The sequence below is a fragment of the Lutra lutra genome, chromosome 1 (assembly GCF_902655055.1).
Source record: "Lutra lutra chromosome 1, mLutLut1.2, whole genome shotgun sequence".
Lineage (NCBI taxonomy): Eukaryota > Metazoa > Chordata > Mammalia > Carnivora > Mustelidae > Lutra > Lutra lutra.
In genome coordinates, this window is record NC_062278.1 from 160,186,834 (window position 1) to 160,207,107 (window position 20,274).

The window sequence follows — 20,274 nt, forward strand, 5'->3', positions numbered from 1 at the left end:
GCAGGCTTCAAAATCAGCAGGAGGTGGGGCAAACACACATGCTTCTTCCTTATGGTCAGACTTTGTTATCCTTAGGGTAAGCACTGTTAAATTATCACCTTTCTCTCAGGTATGTGGGAGCAGAAAAACAGGGTGAGAACAACTGTCACATCTTCTAACATTCTAGGATTTGTAAATAATGGTTCTAAAGGACTTTGCTAGTGCAGTCTGGAAATGTCACCTGGCATAGTGTACAGTCCTTGGATACAGCAGATGCTGAACATGTATTAAATACAGATTTGCTGACTTGGAAGGTTTATGTGTATGATTAAAACAGCAACTTTGAAAAAACATTGCCAAAGATTAAGGTAACAATGATCCTTCTTCTCTTGTTATTGATCTTAAGATGCCACTTGTCTCACTCAACCCAAATAAAGTCCTTGAGAAGTACTGCGCTAAATCAATATATAGGAAGTGAAGTGTTAAAATAAGGTTCTGACTCTTGTACATTTCCCCACTTCTGACTCCTGTTTATAAAAGAAAAAGGGGGTGCCTGGGCCTGGGTTCCTCAGTCGGGTAAGTGTCCGACTCTTGGTTTTGGCTTAGGTTGTGGTCTTGGGACAGTGCGATTGAGCTCTGTGCTCAGCAGGGAGTCTGCTTCTGTCCTCTCTCTTTCCCTCTCCCCCCTCTCTTGGGCATGCTCTTTCTCTCTAAAAGAAATAAATCTTTAAAAACTTTTTTTAAAAGAAAAAAGTGATCAGATTACATTCATTTCAAAATGAATAAATTTTAAGAACTATAAGAGATGTATTGGGAAAAAAACTGAGAGTTAACCTATCAGCCATCTTAGGTACCTAAGGGAAAGAGACTTAGGGTTAATTCTGCAGTAGCAGGCCTAATATATTATGGCAGCACCTAACATTCTGGATTCTTAAAGTCATGTCACCTTCTATCAGTGTGAATAACTGAAAGGTGGCAATAGTAAATTAAAGAATGAACATCAGTGTAGTTTGTTTTCAATTTGCCACCATCTATAGTTGAATATAGTTACTTGTGCTATGTGAGATTTAACTAGTGCAGTGTCCTGGCAATTTACAGAGGCACATAAAGTTTTATTTATTTATTTTTAAATTCTAAAAAAAATTTTTTTAAAGATTTTATTTATTTACCTGACAGAGAGAGAGAGATCACAAGTAGGCAGAGAGGCGGGCAGAGAGAGATAGGGAAGCAGGCTTCCCACTGAGCAGAGAGCCTGATGCAGGGCTCGATCCCAGGACCCTGAGACCATGACCCAAGCCAAGGGCAGAGGCTCAACCCACCGAGCCACCCAGGGTGCCCTACACACATGAAGTTTTAAAAGGGTTTCATAGAGTAGGTGTGTTTACTATACCACTAGGCAAAATAATCATAATACATATATAACAATCATTTGAAAGTTTAGATTTAAGTAGGATATTTCATAAGTTTATATATATAATCTGTAATTTTAATAACACAAACGTTCATTCTTCTTCAGAGAAGTAAAAATTACCTTGCTGCTCAAGTGTGCATAACTTTACAACATATCTGTGAAACCCAGAAAAAGAAGTCACCAAAATTATTTTTTAAAATATTACTTACTCAAAATCACTCTGTATTGCCATTTCCCCCATTCTATTGCTTCTTTTCTGATATTTAACCACATGACTGTGGGAGATAAAATTTTGTATAAAATTTTCTTTTATCTGCAAGATCCATCATTTTTTCAATAAAGAACTTTATAGATCTCACACTCAAGCTGTTCGTGTTTTTCTATAACCTGTTCAGAACAGATTTTTAATCTTAATCTGTAACCGATCTGAAAGTTATTTATTTTGGCATAGATATGGCTTCAATTTAACTTTTCCTTGTTATTCTAAAATATTAACTTAAGAGTTGACGAGTGATTTTCCCCTATAGCTTTGCTTTGTGTGTATGCTAATATAAAATGTAATGCATATATATATAAAAGCCATATAAATATACGGCTCTTATAAATATATGGCTTTCAGAGAAATAGTCTGTAATTCCAGTCTCCATTTTCCAACAGGAAAACTAATTTTAATTTGTCTGTTTCCCACTATCTTTTTCTTTAGGCATTTGACAACATTATTCTCTCCCTGAACCCATCATCTTTATTTCTTAAGTGAATGGTTTGGACCTCCCTTTCCACTAGCCCATGAAATAGCTCTATGCACATTTTCAATAGCACTTGAAACCTACCTACCCCTGGTACCTAAATCGTAGCCCTTATTATAGTTTATTGTGCATTATAATAAAAAAATATAAATTTTATATTCCTAGGATTGCCTTGCACAATGGGTAGGACAAAGTACGAGTTCAAAACATTTATCAGTAAAATCAAGTAAATGATTCTCCTTCTGTAGGTCACATTTTAAAATCAAAATAAATGAAATCCCTTTCACAAAGCGGCTCTAAGAAATTAACGTTATGTTGAGTAACTCAACCCTGTAAGAAATTGTGATTTTAAAGGCAAAATCATATTCAGAAACTTAAAGGAAAATCAATCATGGGCAACAATGCTTGTAGAAATAGATTTCGTGCAGAAGAGAGCAGAAAAATGTAAGGCTTGTAAATGCACATATGCTTGTTATTTCCCTGACTTTAATCTCACTTAATAAAACTCATGGAGAAAACATCTTTAGTAAAGAATTCACGGGCTTTTATGTATAATTTTTTTCTTCTATGTCAAATGTAGTAATTATTTTAAGTCACAAATTGGAATCCATCTCATTTTCATATAAATTAATTTTAAAAAGTATGCTAATAATAATTGAGAAAGTTAATCCTGATTCTAAATTTTATGCACACACTAGAAATATCACATTGTAAAAAGAAAAGTTACTATTTCAGTTAAGGAGAACTGGAAAATAGCAGGGAGATTAAATTAAAAATTTTTGTTTACTAAAATAAACACATAGGCAAAACTGACATTTTGCCCAAAATACCTATTCAAACTTCTAAACTTAAAAAAAAAAAGTATTGGGAAATCACAAACATAAAATTAGGTAAGACTTTATAGAGCAAGTCTGCATTACCAGCTTAGAGTTAGACGGCCATACTTGCACTGCTTTCTAAATGGAAATCCCCAGTAAGCTTCTCCAGAGAGTCTGGCAATTGAGTAACATTTGAAATAAAATCTGTGCATGCTTAAAGGGCTTACAGAGGTTAGTAGTTGAAACCAGATGCATACAAACATTCTCTGAAACACGGCAGAGTTTTTACAGAGAGTTAAGAAAAGAAATAATGAAGATTAAAACAAAAACAAAAAAAACCTTGGAGCTCCAAAAAGAGTGAAGCTGGTCCCGAAGTGCTGGCTTGACTGTCTGAAAGTTTATAAAAACAAAATCCACTGATGGAACAGCTTTTCATTGGACAGAAATACAAATATCACATAACTTTATTAATAAAATACTTCAATTCCTTACAGTGTCTTCAAAAGACTTCAATTTTTTACCTTCAAGCTTGGTGTTTGGGTCTGATCAACAGTGAATCTCATTAGAATATTAAATTGAAGATCATTTGGAAAAGATTCTCTGAAAGAAGAATAAAGCAAAACAAAAATTAATCAAGTAAACATTTAGCAAAGTAAACAGAAGATTATGCTTAATACCAAAACATAATATGCCATTCAAAGAGCATGCATGTAGTATCTGTAAGTGGTATAGTTATACCACTTACAGCACCTAAGTTATTCCCTGAACAATGTGAACATTTCACTCTATATCCTAGGGGGGTTAAAAAGCAACACTATAGTAAATAATGGTCTATTTTGACTCAGGTATGGATTTAACCAGAAAAAAAAAAATTGTGGGTGCCTGGGTGCCTCAGTTGGTTAATAGTCCAACTCTCTCTCTCTCTTTTTTTTTTTTAAAGAGCCCAATGTGGGGCTCGATCCCAGGACCCTGGAATCATGACCTGAGCTGAAGGCAGAGGCTTTAACCCACTGAGCCACCTAGGCGCCCCAATAGTCCAACTCTTGATTTCAGCTTAGGTCATGATCAGGTTATAAGACCGAGGCCCACATGGGGCTCCATGCTCAGCAGGGAGTCTGCTTGAAATTCTCTCTCTCCCTCTTCCTCTACCCTTCCCCACTTGCATGCTCTCTAAAATAAATGAATAAAAATATTCAAATAAAATCCCTTAAATAAATGAATAAAAAATCTTTAAAATAAAAAAGTAAGAGAAAAAATTAAGTTGAACATTATCGGAGTTATTTCCCCAGACCTAATATCTGAATTCTAGACTCACCTCAACCTAGTAAGTGGGTATTTGAAATAAGTCACTTCAACAATCTACACAAGAAAGAAATGTATCATTGGTTCAAAATCTTCTGAAAAAAGATTCTGAATATTTAAGTGTTATAATAAAACATTCTTTTTAAATTTAGGAACTATTTTTTATGTTTACATTAGACTGAATAAGATCTTCAACTCTTCTTTCAATATCCTAATTAAGATAAAATACCACCTTTGAATTACTCAACCAATGTTCATGACAGTTTTAGAAAAGAAAGGCAGTGTTCGATTTAAGGACCAATGCTGTATTAGATGTATCGATGTGAAATGGGCATCATTAACAATTTTCTCAGGAAGCCCATGCAGCCTAAATGAATCAGAAGGGCTCAGAAATCTAAACACAGAAACTAAACATTTCTGATTACTACTGGGTAAACTTGTAGTATCTAAAGAAAACATTACCTGGTAACATCAAGGGCTTTCTGAACTTTTGCCTGAACAGACCCAAGCAAATCAGCACCCATTTTTTTTAATAGTTGCGTCAGCAGTACAAACAACCAGTCTTGAAGGTCATCTTTGTGCACTTGTATGAAATCCACTAGAGTCTCCAAAAACATGCTGAATACCTACAGTGGATAAATGGGGAAAGGAAGAGAAAAAGGAGGAAATATTGACCTCTATGATCAATTCAAAACCAAAATAGAAAGGGAATACAGGAATCAGAGGCACAGCGATTGGCAGCCAAGCGGAAAAACAATCTCTCTTGCTTTTCACTGGACTCTGTGATACAAGAGTATGTTTGAACTGTTATCCAACTTCTGCGCAGAAGTTCAACAATTAGCTATTCCATGCAGCATCACTTGGTAAAGAAACTTTGGCCATAATGGCTGGCACACCTAATGTTGTCAATGATTCAGTTAAACTGAAATCCATTTTATCAAATTTAGGGCAAGCAATTACCTACTGATAGCCTCACCACCTCTCAGCTCTTTGGAAGAATGGCACTGAGTTAATCAGAAGATGACTTTGCTGACAGCTACGTTAAAATATAAGAACATTCTGACATATTGGGCTAATTAGAGACTCCTGGATTTCTCAATATGTCAGTGGTCACAAATCCTTTTGGTATGAGATACAGTATTTATTAAAACTGCCCCAAATGTAATTGTAAGTGATGTGGGTAACTGTAACTATACAAATCTACACCTTAATTTTAGTGATTTTAAAAAAATCATTGAAGGCTATTAGTCTCCATTTCTTTCAATGGGCTTTATACTTGGTTCCAATATTAATCTACTAGTTTAAAAAATTTTATAAGATAAAAAATTTTAAGGAAAGCTAGTGTTCTTAAGTAATGCATCTCATTAAAATCTGTCCAGTGGTGTGTTGACTCAGTTAGTACTTGACTAGAAAGCTGACTGTTAAATATTCAGGAATTTCGTCAGGTAGTTAATAGCCTGAAATTAGCCATGGTCAGGTATTTACACCTCAGGAATTACAGCAAACAGGACACATCAGGGCTTTCTGCCCATCCCCCAAACCTAGTTTTTGCCAGGCACAACACTCTAATTCTTTGATTTACTTTTAACCTTGTTTCAACTCTTGCCTCTCTTCCTGAAGATTCTTACTTTAAGCTTTCACTATAGTAAAATCAACATTAGAATCCCAAAGTCGACTCTCCCATTTTATCTGGTTCTCAAAAACTGAGAACCAGAAAATTATGCGACTTGTCCAAGGTTTCCATAGTCAATGGTTGGGTCACGACTTAAAACCAAGTTAGTTGGCTTTCAGCTATGTCCCACCCACTCCATTACAAGATAACTTAGCTCATGCACTTGACTGTCATTCAACATAAACTCTCCACTGACTTTTTCCCTCACTTTGATTTCCTCTATAACCATCCTTCTAATAATTGTTTCTATAGGGGAGAGACAATTTTATTCCTCTTTAAGATTAATCTTTCTATTCTGGATTCTTGCTTTCTATAGTATGGTCTCCTCTACTATCTTTTTTTTTTTTTTAAGATTTTATTTATTTATTTGACGTACAGAGATCACAAGTAGGCAGAGAGATAGGCAGAGAGAGAGGAGGAAGCAGGCTCCCTGCTGAGCAGAGAGCCCGATGCGGGCTCAATCCCAAGACCCTGAGATCATGACCTGAGCAGAGGCTCAGGTTAAGCAGAGGCTTAACCCTCTGAGCCACCCAGGCGCCCCTCCTCTACTATCTTTACACTCAATCTAAATCCTTTGCTTACAGCTACAGAAGACAACCTCTCAAGAATTTCTCCTTCAGTTTCCTTCCCACCAACTATCTCCTGATCATGAGAAGAAGCAGGAGCTTTTTCATTAGCTTAGTATGCTTGGCCCTTCTGTAGCTTGCCACTGCTTTCCTCCTGTTATTTTCCTTCTTTTATTTCTGTTGCCAGGCATTTTCCTTCTGCATTCTAAATGTGCAGTGATTAAGAGCCAGACTTCAGGGGCACCTGGATGGCTCAGTCAGTTAAGCGGCTGCCTTCGGCTCAGGTCATGATCCCAGGGTCCTGGGATCAAGCGCCATATCAGGCTCCCTGCTCCGTGGGGAGCTTGCTTCTCCCTCCCCTTCTGCCTGCTTGTATTCTCTCTCTGTGTGTGTCAAACAAATAAAAATCTTAAAAAAAAGCCAGACTTCATCTTGATTTGCTTTTCATCAAAAGTGTGACTTTAATAGGCCTGCTCTGCTCTTTAACAGGCCCACTTTGCTCTAGCCTACCTAGAAGGCCCCAGGACCTCTGAAATAGCTTTCTTTTGGCCCTTCCCAAATCTATCCATTCTACTATCACTGTAGGCACCAGGTCTTTCTGACTTCAAGTCTGATTTCTGGAAGAGGCCAGGTAAGTACATATAGCTTTGCAGGCCATAAGTGTCTATCACCACAACAACTCTGCCACAGTAGCACAGCAATAGACAGGATGCAAACAAGTGAATACAGCAGTGATCCAGTATAATTTTATTTACAGAACAGGCAGCAGGCCAACTCATGCTTCTTTCTCACCATCAGACTGTGATATCATTCTTCTGAGAGAAATAAAATCCTCCACTGCCTATAGTCTACAAAATAATGTCTCAAATGCTTAGACAATAGTCTAACTCTCCAAACTGATCTTGGACTATCTGGCAACATAAAGTCTTTGTCTCTGAGCACTTCTTACCACACTCCTGATTTCCTACCCTGCTCCCTCTGTTTACACACAGCCTGTGACTTGCTACAAAGTTTACTGCTCAAATCCCAGCCAAAAAGCTTCTTAGACCATGTCAGAATATAGCCACTTGGAACCTTTGTGGGATGAGCTTTATGGTGCTATTTAACTTCTTCTGTATGTATATCATCTTACCATTTGGAACATGTAACATTTGAGAATAAAGCCTCTATTTTTATATAGTCTTGCATTATCCATTAGAATCAAGCTCAAAGTTTATCAGAGGCTGAAGACTGAACAAAAAGCTATTCAATTAATGTGTGGAAAAAGTTCCTTAAAGAGTAAGGATTTTCTCTTATGTGGAAACTTACACTATAATTGATAGCCAGCACTTTTTTCTCAATGGCAAGGAAAGATGTATAAGATCCTCCCTTCATCCCAACCAAGATTAACTTCTTCTTTCTCTCTCCTATAAACTTTCTGACATCTCCCATTTCTTTAGACTCATGCCAGTCATCGGAGGCCCTTTCTTCTCAGGCTGACATATCCAAAGTTTACGTTCCTGCCAAGATCTGAACTGCTATTTTCTCCTAAGTGGAAATTTCTTTTGGTTATATACCATGAAAGCACAGAGAACAAAATGTAGACGTGTTATTTACTCCACATATAGAATTCTACTATTATTTTTCAAAATACTTAAATTCTATCAATAGTACTTACTAAGTGATAAGATACATGACTATATATATCTATTCAAAACACATATTGGGAATTTCCATATAAAATTTCTTACTTGACTGCCCTATCACAGAGTTCACTGTTAGATGTTGATATCCTTCTTTTTCTTTATCTAAAATTAATGAAGAAAGTGGAAAGTAGATACATTTATATTAGTGCTAAAAATTTAGATTTCAGAAAAAAAAATCTGAAAAATTGCTCTATAAACTGTTCTGTTTGCTTTCATGGAATGATGATTATAGAATATTAGAAAAAGTACTTATGTTGAGGTTGGGACTTAAGACTTTTTAATTATTGTGAAACTTGGGAATTATTTTTAATAATTCAATGGAACCACCCTTCAATGGAATCAGTTTATAACTCCACATATCTCACAAGTGTACTTTAATGGAAAATGTAACCTTTGGGCTATTACGGTTGAGGCAGTCTTTTCTCAATCTCACATTTTAGGTGTGCCAGTCATCAAATATAGAACAGAAGAACATAATCAAATTAGATTAATTAGTAGATTAAAAAGCACATCTCCAAACAGAATGACAGTTTGCATAACTGCAAATAGCATTTCGTAGATTGCAAAGGGTCCAACACTGCATGAACTCTTCGGGAGAGAAAATAGAGAAAAAGGGTTAATTTCACAGTCATGCAGTAAAGTTAGGTTTCCAACAAATATTGAACCAACTTACTCTCTATTGAGAGTTCCAACACAGGGGACAGCATGCAAAAAGAAAAAAAAAAAAAAAAAGAAAAACACACAAATTAGTCGCCATCAATGCAAAGTTCCTATATGGAAGAAAAACACTTAGAAAATAAAAGTGACAAATGTTTTTCAAAGTTTTATGATAAACTCAAAATAGTTTTTAAAACAAGAGTTAAATGAACAGTTAAGAGAGAAGAACATGTGCTTTTTCTGTGTTTCTCCCTCACCTCCTGGCCAAAGAAATGTAAAAACAAAACCCAGAAAACCAACTTCTTTTCCAGACTCTAATATCCTTGAGGATCAACTTCTATAAAGAATCTAAGACTAAGATACCTGCCCCCATTTCTGAACAGTGCCAACATTTAGTTCCAAAGTATAATATTTACTTTTTTTTTCCTCTTCAGAAGCAGTACATTTACAACTTAAATGGTATCTCCGAAGGTTTAGAACAACTACAGTTGTTTGGAAATTAAAAGTAACTGTTTATACCATAACTTCAAGTTTTGCCCCAGTAAGATGTGCATTATGGTTTCCTGATCCTAGGACTGTAAACAGCTCTGCTGTCTAGAACACTTATTTAGGAGACCAGAAGTGACCTGGGCACCCAACTGTGTCCCATTTGAGTAGCCACAGATTAAATTCCTACCCTAGTTGTTTAAGACTCAATGGTATGACTTCAAGAGGTAGGACTATATAGATCATAAAATGCCAATTCAAAGATGCATGCATCTCAGTGAAGGTAGCTCCTTTCAAACAGTTCCTTCAGAGGCAAATGTGAGAACACATAAAATAACTTTTGGCATCTGACCCTTCTTATATTTTGAAGGAAAAAAACGATTCTAGAGTGGTCAAAATAAAAATCTTCCCTGAACTACTTCATTCTTTAAGCTTAGTTTTTTTTTTTTTTTTTAAAGATTTATTTATTTATTTATTTGACAGACAGATATCACAAGCAGGCAGAGAGGCAGGCAGAGAGAGAGGAAGGGAAGCAGGTTCCCTGCTGAGCAGAGAGCCCAATGCGGGACTCGATCCCAGGACCCTGAGATCATGACCTGAGCCGAAGGCAGTGGCTTAACCCACTGAGCCACCCAGGCGCCCCAAGCTTACTTAGTTTTTAAAAAACTTCCACAGTGTTTGGTGTGTACTTAGGGCTTTACATATAATAACTCATTTAATCATCCTCACAATATTATGAGGTAGGTATTACTATTAACTGTTTTACAGATAAGGAAACTAAGGCACACACTGCTAATCAGTGTTGGAGGTAGAATTCGAACACAAGTAATCTAGCTCTACTATCCATACTTGATATCACCATGTTGTACGGTCTCTCTGGAAAAATATTAACAGGCTTTAAGTCAAACATTTGCAGCTTATGTTCTAAATTACTGTCATACATACATCATCATCCATCACCACTTATTTGCATATGGTTATTTGAGGTGAAAAAAAGTTTATCAAGTTACAGGTATCAAATAATTTCAGCCTGCAAACTATATTTGCTAATCTTATACCAGGAAAAAAAATCCAGCATATATTTCAATGGTATTCAGAAAAAGCTCTCTCCTGGCCCTTCCTTTCTGGGGTGTCTGCATTGCATACTAGAGCTTTCTTGACATTCTAAAATATGTAAGAGGGAAACATTCTGGGGGTTGGAGAAGGAGATCTATATCAAAGTAGATGGCAGAAAAGTAGATGGGGCTATCCACAACCTGTTTCTCCAAGTATCTTGTTTCTGCTGAGGACAGTAGTCTCAAATGTGTTGGGCATGAGTGAGAACAACTTTCAGTTACCATGAGGTAGGCTATTATCCAGAAGGTGTTAACATCGAGACTGAAATGTTGATTTTAACCTAAAAAGACATGGGAAAATCCACCTAACTAAGCTAGTGGTATGAGATGTCTCCTCCTAAACACTATGGCCCATTCTGGGGCAAGGCTTCGACAGTTTTTGCCCTGTGAGGTTTCAGGACAGTTGAGGTCACTAATTAAGTGACTAAGATTCACTAGTAGTAGAGAGCTAGTCCAGGCTTGAGGAAGACAAAGAAATGTCCCTGACAACATTTTTCAAGGCTATGAGAAAAAAGTACATTGCTCCTTTGGGGACATGGACGTAGTCTAGGGCTGGGGGGAGAGTGAGGAAGGAATGACAAGCAAAATGATAGGCTTTCTTTTGCCGTCTTCTTGAGGACAATGAGTAGTCACTACAGGGTTTTTAAGCTGGTAGAGAAAGTTTATCTTTTACAGAACGGTTCCTGAAGGATGCAGTGTGGAGGAGGTGCAACAGGAAAAAGACCGCTGTGCCCTGAACTGGCGGTGCTGTGCCCTGAACTGGCAGCGAGAACGGACAGATATTCAGAAGGCTGGATCAATCAGGATTAAGTGAGTTTCCAGAATGACGGCCAAAATGTTCACTTAGGCAATGAGCGAATAGAGATTTCATCTAACGAGACAAACCATCCAATGAGATAAAGCAGTTGTGAGGTTGAAGATGACTAATAAGACATGTGACTAAGTAAGCACAAGAGAAAAATATGGGCTGAAAGTACACTTTTGGGAGTCATTAGGTTACAGCAAGCAGTAACTGAAGCTTTAGATAAGGCACTGAATGAAAGAAGAGAGCCCAGGACAAGAATCTACACAGAACCAACACTTAGTAAAACAGGCAAGAGAGATAGGGGTTGCATGACAAAAGGTATGAGGGAGACTGGATGAGACACAACAGGCACTTCAACAACAGACACATCACATTCCTTAAGGAGACAGAAAAGATAAATCAAAAAACCAATAATAAAGTTGTAAACAAAAAGAAATGTCAACCAGCAAAATGGAATTTATGAGCAATTCACGGAAGCCAAGCAGATGAGACCATATTAGCAAAAAATTAGGCCCAACAGAGTATTGTGGCTAACAATAGCTTCAAGGTGAGACCTCCCTCCATTTCAATAGGAGGGAAGATAGAAAGAATGGGTTTCTGTGTAGATACAGTGGCTGGTTTGGAGGCAGGAAATGGAGAGTTTCTGCTTGATGGCTTCCAATTTCCAGGTAAGCTAAGAAGCCAAGAAATATGCTTGGGGCATTACACAAGTTGGGAGGTGAATGGACTGCAGTTTTGAGGAGAGAAACTGTTTGACATGGTCTCCTTGGAGAAGAGAAGAGAAAGATGAGAGGAGAAGCATTACAAGGCAGCACTGTGCATTTAAACAAAAATCACAGATCAGTAATGGAGAATGGCAGAGAAATACCAGAATACACTGGATGATTTCACCTAGGGGCCTATACATTGTTTCCCTTCAAGAAACCCAACCTTTGGAGTGCCTAGGTGGCTCAGTCAGTTAAGCATCTGTCTTCAGCTCACGTAATGATCCCAGGGTTCTGGAATCAAACCCCACAGAGGGCTTCCTGCTCATCGGGGAGCCTGCTTCTTCCTCTCCCTCTGCTACTTGCCCTGCTTGTGCTCTTCCACTCTTGCTCTCTCAAACAAAATCTTAAAAAAAAAAAAAAAAAAATCCTAACCTTCAACTGGTGGCATGAGCTCTGTGAGCAGAGGCTCTTGGACATATGTTTCTACTATAGTGTCAATAACTCAGAACTGAGCATAGAAAATAGGGATCAGCAAACTACAGTCTGAAAGTTAAGAATGATTTTAAAAAGTATTTTTTTAAAATGGGCAATTTACATGAAAATTAAAATTTCAATGTTCATAAATAAAGTTTTGTTGTAACCCTGCCATAATCATTTGTTTACATATTGTGTATAGATGTCTTTGTGCAACAATGGCAGAATTGAGTAGTGGTGACAGAGATCCTTATGGCACACAAAGCTGCAAATATTTACTATATGGCCCTTTACAGAACAAAAAAATGGCCTACTTCCGATAACAAAACTGTATCTGGAAAGAAAATAAAGTATTAAAATATTTGATCCTGAAGATGGAGCTCCTGGTACTTTACATCAAGATATATTTTAAAAATGGGGAAGAGAGAGATCTGCTATTTTAATAATATCAGGATATAATGCAAAAGCTCAAATCAAACCCTGATATTTTATTTTTTTATTTGAGAGAGAGACAGAAAGAGCATGAGCGGGGGAAGGGGCAGAGGGAGGAGGACACGTAGACTTCACTGAGCTTGAAGCGAGACGTAGGGCTCAATCCCAGGACCCTGAGACCATTCCTTGAGCCAAAGGCAGATGGTTAACCAACTGAGCCACCCAGGCATCCCAAACCCTGACATTTTAAACTCAGCACAGAATGGTGACATATCCAGTTTATTCTTAATGAATTACATTATTGGCAGAGCCTCTGATGGACAACCACCAAACAGAAGTCAAGCAGAAACAAATTAACAAAAATCTTCCCATTACACTTGGGTCTTCATTGAACTAAACTGCCAAAAACATAATCAAACGAACAAAACCAGATGGGTTGGTAAGAACTGTATATTGTTATAAAACCTGATGAAGAAAAACCAAAAAGTCATGTTCATGGCAATTCTAAGGAGGACCGTAGCTGGTTCTCTATGTCTATTAAGGGAAGCCAAGCATATGTGCTCAGTTTAGTTCCTTTCTCAACATCAAACTCAGCTTTCCTATTTCATCTCCAAGAGACTCTTTAAAAAGTCTTTCTTTTTTATTAATGTACAAATTCTAGCATCCAACTAAATTGTATTATTGTCCTAGCAAAAAATAAACTGAGGCTTCAAGAAATAATCCAGCCTTGGTCTTATACCTTTCAGCAGGGAAGAATTATATCACTTAGTGAAGATATTTTATAATTTTGTTTTTTAGGGACGCCTGGGTGGCTCAGTTGGTTAAGTGTCTGCCTTCAGCTCAGGTCATGATCCCAGAGTCCTAGGGCTGAGTACCACATTGAGCTCCTTGCTCAGTGGAGAGGCTGCTTCTCCTTCTGCCTGCCACTCCCCCTCCTTGAGCTCTTTTTCTGGCCAATAAACAAAGAAAATCTTAAAAAAAAAATTCTATTTTTTAAAGTTGCATAGATAATTACTAAAATATTGTTTGTAAAAGAGGTCCATCCAGATAACAATTGTTTTGTCCTTTGGTTTCTATTGCCAAGAAAATAGACCAACAATTAATTTGTTCAAGATTGATAGATTTTTTGCATTAAAACAAGTCCTATAGCTATAACTAGTGGTAACAATGTAAGTGTAAAATCATACAGTTATCTACACGTTCAGTTTGAAAGTTATAAACTTCATTTATTTATTTATTTTTAGGTAACCTCTAGGCCCAATGCGGGGCTTGAATTCATGATCCTGAGATCAAGAGTTGCAAGCTCTGCTAACTGAGCCAGCCAGGCACCCCTGAAAGTTATAAATTTTAAACAAACTGCTTGTCAAGTGTTTTTTAATCTTTGTCTATAATGGAAACTTGCGTTCTTGGATAAAATAAGTACACCTTCTGATAGAGGGTAATCTTTGAAAACGGTTGTAAAGTAGAAGCAATTTATAATCTTTAGCTAGATTTTAGTTTATATATGAAGTGGGATTTTATTATCTTTAAAGTAGTGTTGCAAGTAATGAAAATATCAAAAATAGAAAAAAATGAGAATGATATGTGCAACAACAAAGTGAAGACAAAAAAAATAAGGTGAAATTAAAAAATTTTTTTTTAAATAATTTCCCTTCCACATCTCCCTCTCACTTAAGTTAGAAATTCTCATGCAGACAACTGGTAACCTAAAAAAAGACAATAAAGTTTCACCATTGTCAGACACATTATTGAAAACAGAGTAACCAAATACATTTTTTAACAGTAACTATCCTGCAAGGTGAACCAAAATTTCCCAGTATACATGCAGATTACGCCTAAGTGCTTAAAACGAAGTATGTTTTAATCAACATTAAAAATTAAACAGTGCTCTGAAAATTTTTATGGACTACATCAACAGATGAAATGCTTTTTTCTTAATGTTACTACCAAACTGTGGCCGACAGATATTTTGTGCTTTTGTGTTATTTAATGGCAATTCTTTTCTATACAATTGTTCTTTTAAGAATATATTTACATTAACACAGCAAAAGAAGAAAACAATTAAAAGTTCTCAAGAAGACCTTTTTTCAACTTACCTCAATTTTCTCTCTTTACAAACAGTAAAAAGTTTCTAGTGATACAAACACATTCAGTTTGACTAATTCTATGCATCATGCTTGTTACTATATCCCTCAGCTTACAGTCTTAAAACAATCTCTCTGGAGAAGTTTAAATGGTTACTGGAGAGCAATTTCTAAATTATGTATGATATCAAACACTTTCAGTTATGTTTGAAAAGAAATGGCTTACAGTGTTTTGCTATTATTTTATGCTTTTTTTGGCAATCCACAAATGACATCCCATAGAAGTAAATAATCTTAAATACTAAAACATACCTTGCCATGAGGATCAGCAAACATTCTTGTGAAAATTTCACACAATCTTTTCAGTTCAACTCGACTGTCAAAATAATAAGCAGCTTATTAATATCTTTTTTTAAAAAAGATTTATTTGAGAGACAGAGAGAGCACAAGCAGGCAGAGGGACAGAGGAAGAGGGAGAGGGGGTCAAGCAAAGGCCCTCTGTTTTCCCTAAGCAGGAAGCCTGAAGCAGGGTGGGGTACAGGGACAGGGCTTGATCCCACAACCCTGAGATCATGACCTGAGCTGAGGTAAAACACTTAACCAACTAAGCTACCCAGGTGCCCCCAAAGTAGCTTATTAATACCTTGCTATAGGAAGAATTCATTTAAAATAACTTTAGCTGTAATTAGGCTTCTTATAGAAAAATAAAATAGTCCTCCAAATCAAAAAATGTGTGGGACTTACTAATCAAGGATAAATACAAATTTTTCAAATACAACAATAATTCTGCTGCAACCCACATTATATTAAAAATTAAAAGTTTCATGAAAAGAACTATAATTGTATTTCATTAATGTAGCACAACAGGGGAAACTGTACAAATGACATTCCTAGCACATGAATCTTATCCTTTAAGTGCTAAGATGTTTTCTTAAATTTGGCCACCTGAGGGCTAAAATCTTTCTACACTCTGCCTACCCTCTTGCCACTGACAATGATATACTGAACCTAATACTAACCTAATCTTGACAGGGTTAGGAACAATATTATGATTTACTGCAATGATTCATGAAGTGTGATATACAAACATTAAAATATATTAGACAGTATATAGATGAACATCTATTTTAAATTAAATAGTTTTAATACTTTCTTTTTTAAAGATTTTATTTATTTATTTGATAGAGATCACAAGTAGGCATAGAGGCAGGCAGAGAGAGAGGGGGAAGCAGGCTCCCTGCTGAGCAGAGAGCCCAATGCAGGGCTTGATCCCAGGACCCTGGAATCATGACCTGAGCTGAAGGCAGAGGCTTTAACCCACTGAGCCACCCAGGCGCCCCAGTTTTAATACTTTCTAAGTAAGTACAGCTAGCAACTCTAACCCTGATTTCAGGTATCAAGTCAGGAAGTATTCCTCTAATTTTCCACTACACTCAAACTTAAAATTATCTAAATCTAGGTTCTTAAATGGGTTGACTAAAGAAGTTTAAAACATTATACAGATAAAGACAATAAAGAATTTAGAAGGAAAAAGCAAGTAAAAGCCAGTAGGAAAGGAAACCAAATGAAATCAAACCAAATCAAACAAACAAAAAACCAATATAAAGTTAAGAGAAATTCACTCCAATTCCATTTTGTATTACACTAAGACTCACAAATTACATGAACACTGAGAATACACCTTCATGTTCAAGTGACGCATAAACATTCTTTCCTCTTACTGAAAACTTTATCAGGAATGAATTTTAATAAACTGGCTAGCTTTAATCTTATGTACACTTTATTATTTTTTTAATTTTAAAAATTAATATCTTTTTCATGAATTTCTATTTGTGAATTAGAAGTTTCCTTTTAAATAAAAATTTCTAGTATATATAGTATAGACAGTCTTGAAGCCTGGGAAAATATTTTGATGCCATCTTCTGAATTTCAAACAAGTCTGTTCCCATACTAATATCTCTAAGGTGTTATGCAGACAAAGTCAAGTTGAAAGTGCTAACCTGACAGGATTATTATTTTAAGACAACACAACTCACCTTAGTGTTCTCTGATTTTTTAATAAGTTCTGCAGACCCAGGAGGCCTTCTTTCCTTTCTGACCAATTGGAACTAGCACATCTATTGAGGACTTCTGCCACATCTTCCGTCTGCCTCATGTATGTGGGAATACTACCATTTCGAGAACTATAGGAGCGTTCTGAACAAGCACTAGATGCATCGCTGTTGGCGTCATCATCTGAATGCATTCCATATGATTCATATCTTCTTCGAGCGGGTTTTTTCTGTTACACATAAAGGGTCTCATTAGCAGTAGCCAAAAGAATATACTGTTATTTTACAATTTTTATTGACCACAAAGACTGGTTTTGTTTTACTATCAGTACCAAGCATGCGGCTAATCACTGTAATAATAAAATTATCAATGTTATATCAATGAATTGATAACTGATTTTATTATCAATGTTTAGTTTTGCTTCAGAAAACATGTTTTAGAAGTTAGTAGAAGATGAAATATTTTTAAACTTTATGGGATATAGCAGAAACAGAAGAAGACTATAAGAAAGTTTGGATATTAAAGTGGGAAGTGCTCAAATTGTGGCTTTTTCCCTCTTCCTTTTCCTTTTCATGGAAACCAAGAACTACTAGAGTATAAATGAACAGAAACTACTTGAAATTTGAGTTGGTTAAGAAGAGAACACCACTTTTTAAAGGATGAGAATAGACCAGGAAAACACATTTTCCTGTATGACTTCTATTTTTTCTTGTCTGCCTTCTCTTTTCTTTAGTTCCCCTTTTATATCTGCTACCACTTCTCTTGCCACACTTTCTTCCTCATATCTCCTAGGAAGTGAAATACAGACAAAAAATAATGAGAACCTACTTTGCTTGCTACTATTTTTAGGAGGCAAGCCCCCTGAGGGTCCTCCATGTTTTTCCTAATGTCTGTACCATCTATTTCATAAATGCAAGAAAGCTTATTTAGATTCCTTTGATTTCTTTACATCTGAAGCTTATTATTTAATAAATGTAACTGCTAATAATAACTTACATAATAACAATGAAATGAGAGAGAGTAAATAGCTTATTTGAGATTTCCCTGGAAGGACTGGAAATATATCTTTATAAAATCCGATATTTGAATTTAGGCTGATGAGCATGAAGACATTTCTATGAAACAGGTTAATAAGCACAATAATTTAAAACAGTTCCAGTCACTACAAATTCTCCCAAGTCTAAAATCTAAAAACAAAAAGTAACTTGACTTTAATTCAAAATAGCTTTATAAAGACAGTTTCATCACTAAATGCCTCTTACTGATTTAGAGACATCAACTTAATTTAGAAAGTGCTAACATGGCACTTCCTGTGTTGGGCTCTAGAATCAGTTTTGTTATAGACATCATTGTGAATGATAACATCTGTATGGAGTAGTCAAGCTGGAAGAACAAGAACCCCCACAGGACATTCTGTTCAAGCAGCATCTCCCTATTGATAATCACATATACAGAAAAATGGATGTATTAAAGGATCTTATTACTTCCACTTGAGGATTTTCTAGAAGACTACTGTCTGTGTTAATCTGATGAAGCAAAAGAAAAAAATTATGGTATCATAAGATGTCAGAAAACAGCAATGTCTATACCTTAGTCCGTATGTCTCCTAAGAGCTGAGAGCAGTAAATTTTTAAAGAGAAAAATTGAAAATAATGAAGAACATTTTGCTAAACAGCACAATGAAGTAGGCATAAACAATGCCCATAATCAGAAACATTAAATTTTTTAATATATAGGTACATGAGAACTGCTTATTAGCAGACTGTATCTTCCAATCTTGACGAAATCCTTTACTCCTACGCTACAAAAATACTCCCGTAACCAGTTTTCCTAATGAAACTCAAATTTTCTTTCTTTCTTTTTTTTTTTTTTAAGTTGGCTCCATGTGCCCAGTGTGGATTCCAGCATGGGGCTGGAACTCATGTTTTTAAGATGAAGACCTGAGCTGAGATCAAGAGTTACACGCTTAACCAACTAAGCTACCCAGGTGCCCCTCAAATTTTCTGTTTGAATCCTCTGTCATTTCCAAAGTTAACTTTGTTTCTGTGATTTTCCCAAGGTACAAATTAGGCTTATTAGTTGGAAAGATTTTTTTCTAGAAATTAATAGTTATAATTGGAGTAACTATGCTATGCAAATAATGGAAGTAGGCAGAATCAAATTATTGGAATTCAGCTTTTGGGCCTGGTAGTTAAATATTCTTTATATATTTCAAACACATCTTAGTATTATAAGTAATAGTTCAAGAATAACCCATTCAATTCATAAAATGTGAGCATAATTTAACTAGTAAATCTCCTATTTAAAAAGAAACTAGAAAATATGATTTAAGAAATACATGATGAAAAACAGTAAATTTAAAGCATCTGACTGACTTAAGATCATCAGAACAAGATGTGATCAATATATTCCATGCCTAAGAGAACAAAGTTCCTACTTAGTTGTATTATTTCTAGAAAATTAATCAAATGGGTGAGATAAAGGGAAAAATTCAGCACACGTAGACTGTTAGAGCAGAACTACGTATGTGATTACATTTATTGTATTACAGCTGTGACCACTGAATACTTTTCAAAACTTGTTTCTCAAATATGTGGGCTAAAATGCGTCATATCAACACTGGTTAAAATGTGATTATATAGTCTTAAAAGTCACGATGTATTTTTTATTTCAAAACAAATATGAGGCCTTTTATAAATTCTGTGTAAGAAATTGAGTAAATGCTTCTCAAACATTGGATTAATTTGAAAGAGAAAGTGTCATACTGAACTGACCTGGGAAATTGGCAAAAGCCAATTATACTCATTGTTCAAATGACACGTCTTTCATAATTTTAAGTGAGAAAAACAACAGTGAAATATGTACAGCACACTTCTGACGAACTATCATGGATCTGTACATGATGTTTTTAAATCTCACTGTTTAATGTGTCAGGCATAAAGAGCCAGGAGGATATCCTAATTAACATTTGTCTTGAAATTCTACTTTCTCTCAGCTCAGAAAATCCTACCCCAAACTAACACAATCCCTAAATACTCAAAGTTAAGCAAGCTTTGAATATATGCTTGTAGTGTATTTATTTATGTACTAACCTAATCTACTCTTACTCTTAGTGTACTACAGTGCATAAAACACGTCACCATATTAATGACATCAATATTTATATACCTAACATGCCATCAATTACTTTTACCCTTGGCTAAAAATTCTGGCCAAGAATAAAGATCAAGAATTGATTATACTGTTCTGCTTTTTACATTGTCCACATTTGATCTTCCTAGAT

General features: G+C 35.8%; 1 protein-coding gene across 50 annotated transcripts in view; it reads right to left on the reverse strand.

Moving 5' to 3' along the window:
- CLASP2 (cytoplasmic linker associated protein 2) overlaps window positions 1-20,274 on the reverse strand; it is a 181,691-nt gene that overhangs the window by 39,861 nt on the left and 121,556 nt on the right. For 12 of the 50 annotated variants that reach the window (XM_047741660.1, XM_047741617.1, XM_047741725.1 and 9 more), the window contains 7 exons: window positions 18,581-18,604; window positions 16,976-17,220; window positions 15,252-15,315; window positions 8,853-8,855; window positions 4,719-4,882; window positions 3,476-3,554; window positions 3,294-3,344 (listed from right to left, as the gene is read on the reverse strand). In XM_047741660.1, coding sequence (XP_047597616.1) covers window positions 3,294-3,344; window positions 3,476-3,554; window positions 4,719-4,882; window positions 8,853-8,855; window positions 15,252-15,315; window positions 16,976-17,220; window positions 18,581-18,604 — 630 coding nt within the window. The remainder of the gene's footprint in view (window positions 1-3,293; window positions 3,345-3,475; window positions 3,555-4,718; window positions 4,883-8,852; window positions 8,856-15,251; window positions 15,316-16,975; window positions 17,221-18,580; window positions 18,605-20,274) is intronic. The other 38 variants (XM_047741973.1, XM_047741939.1, XM_047741831.1 and 35 more) reach the window with 7 other exon arrangements.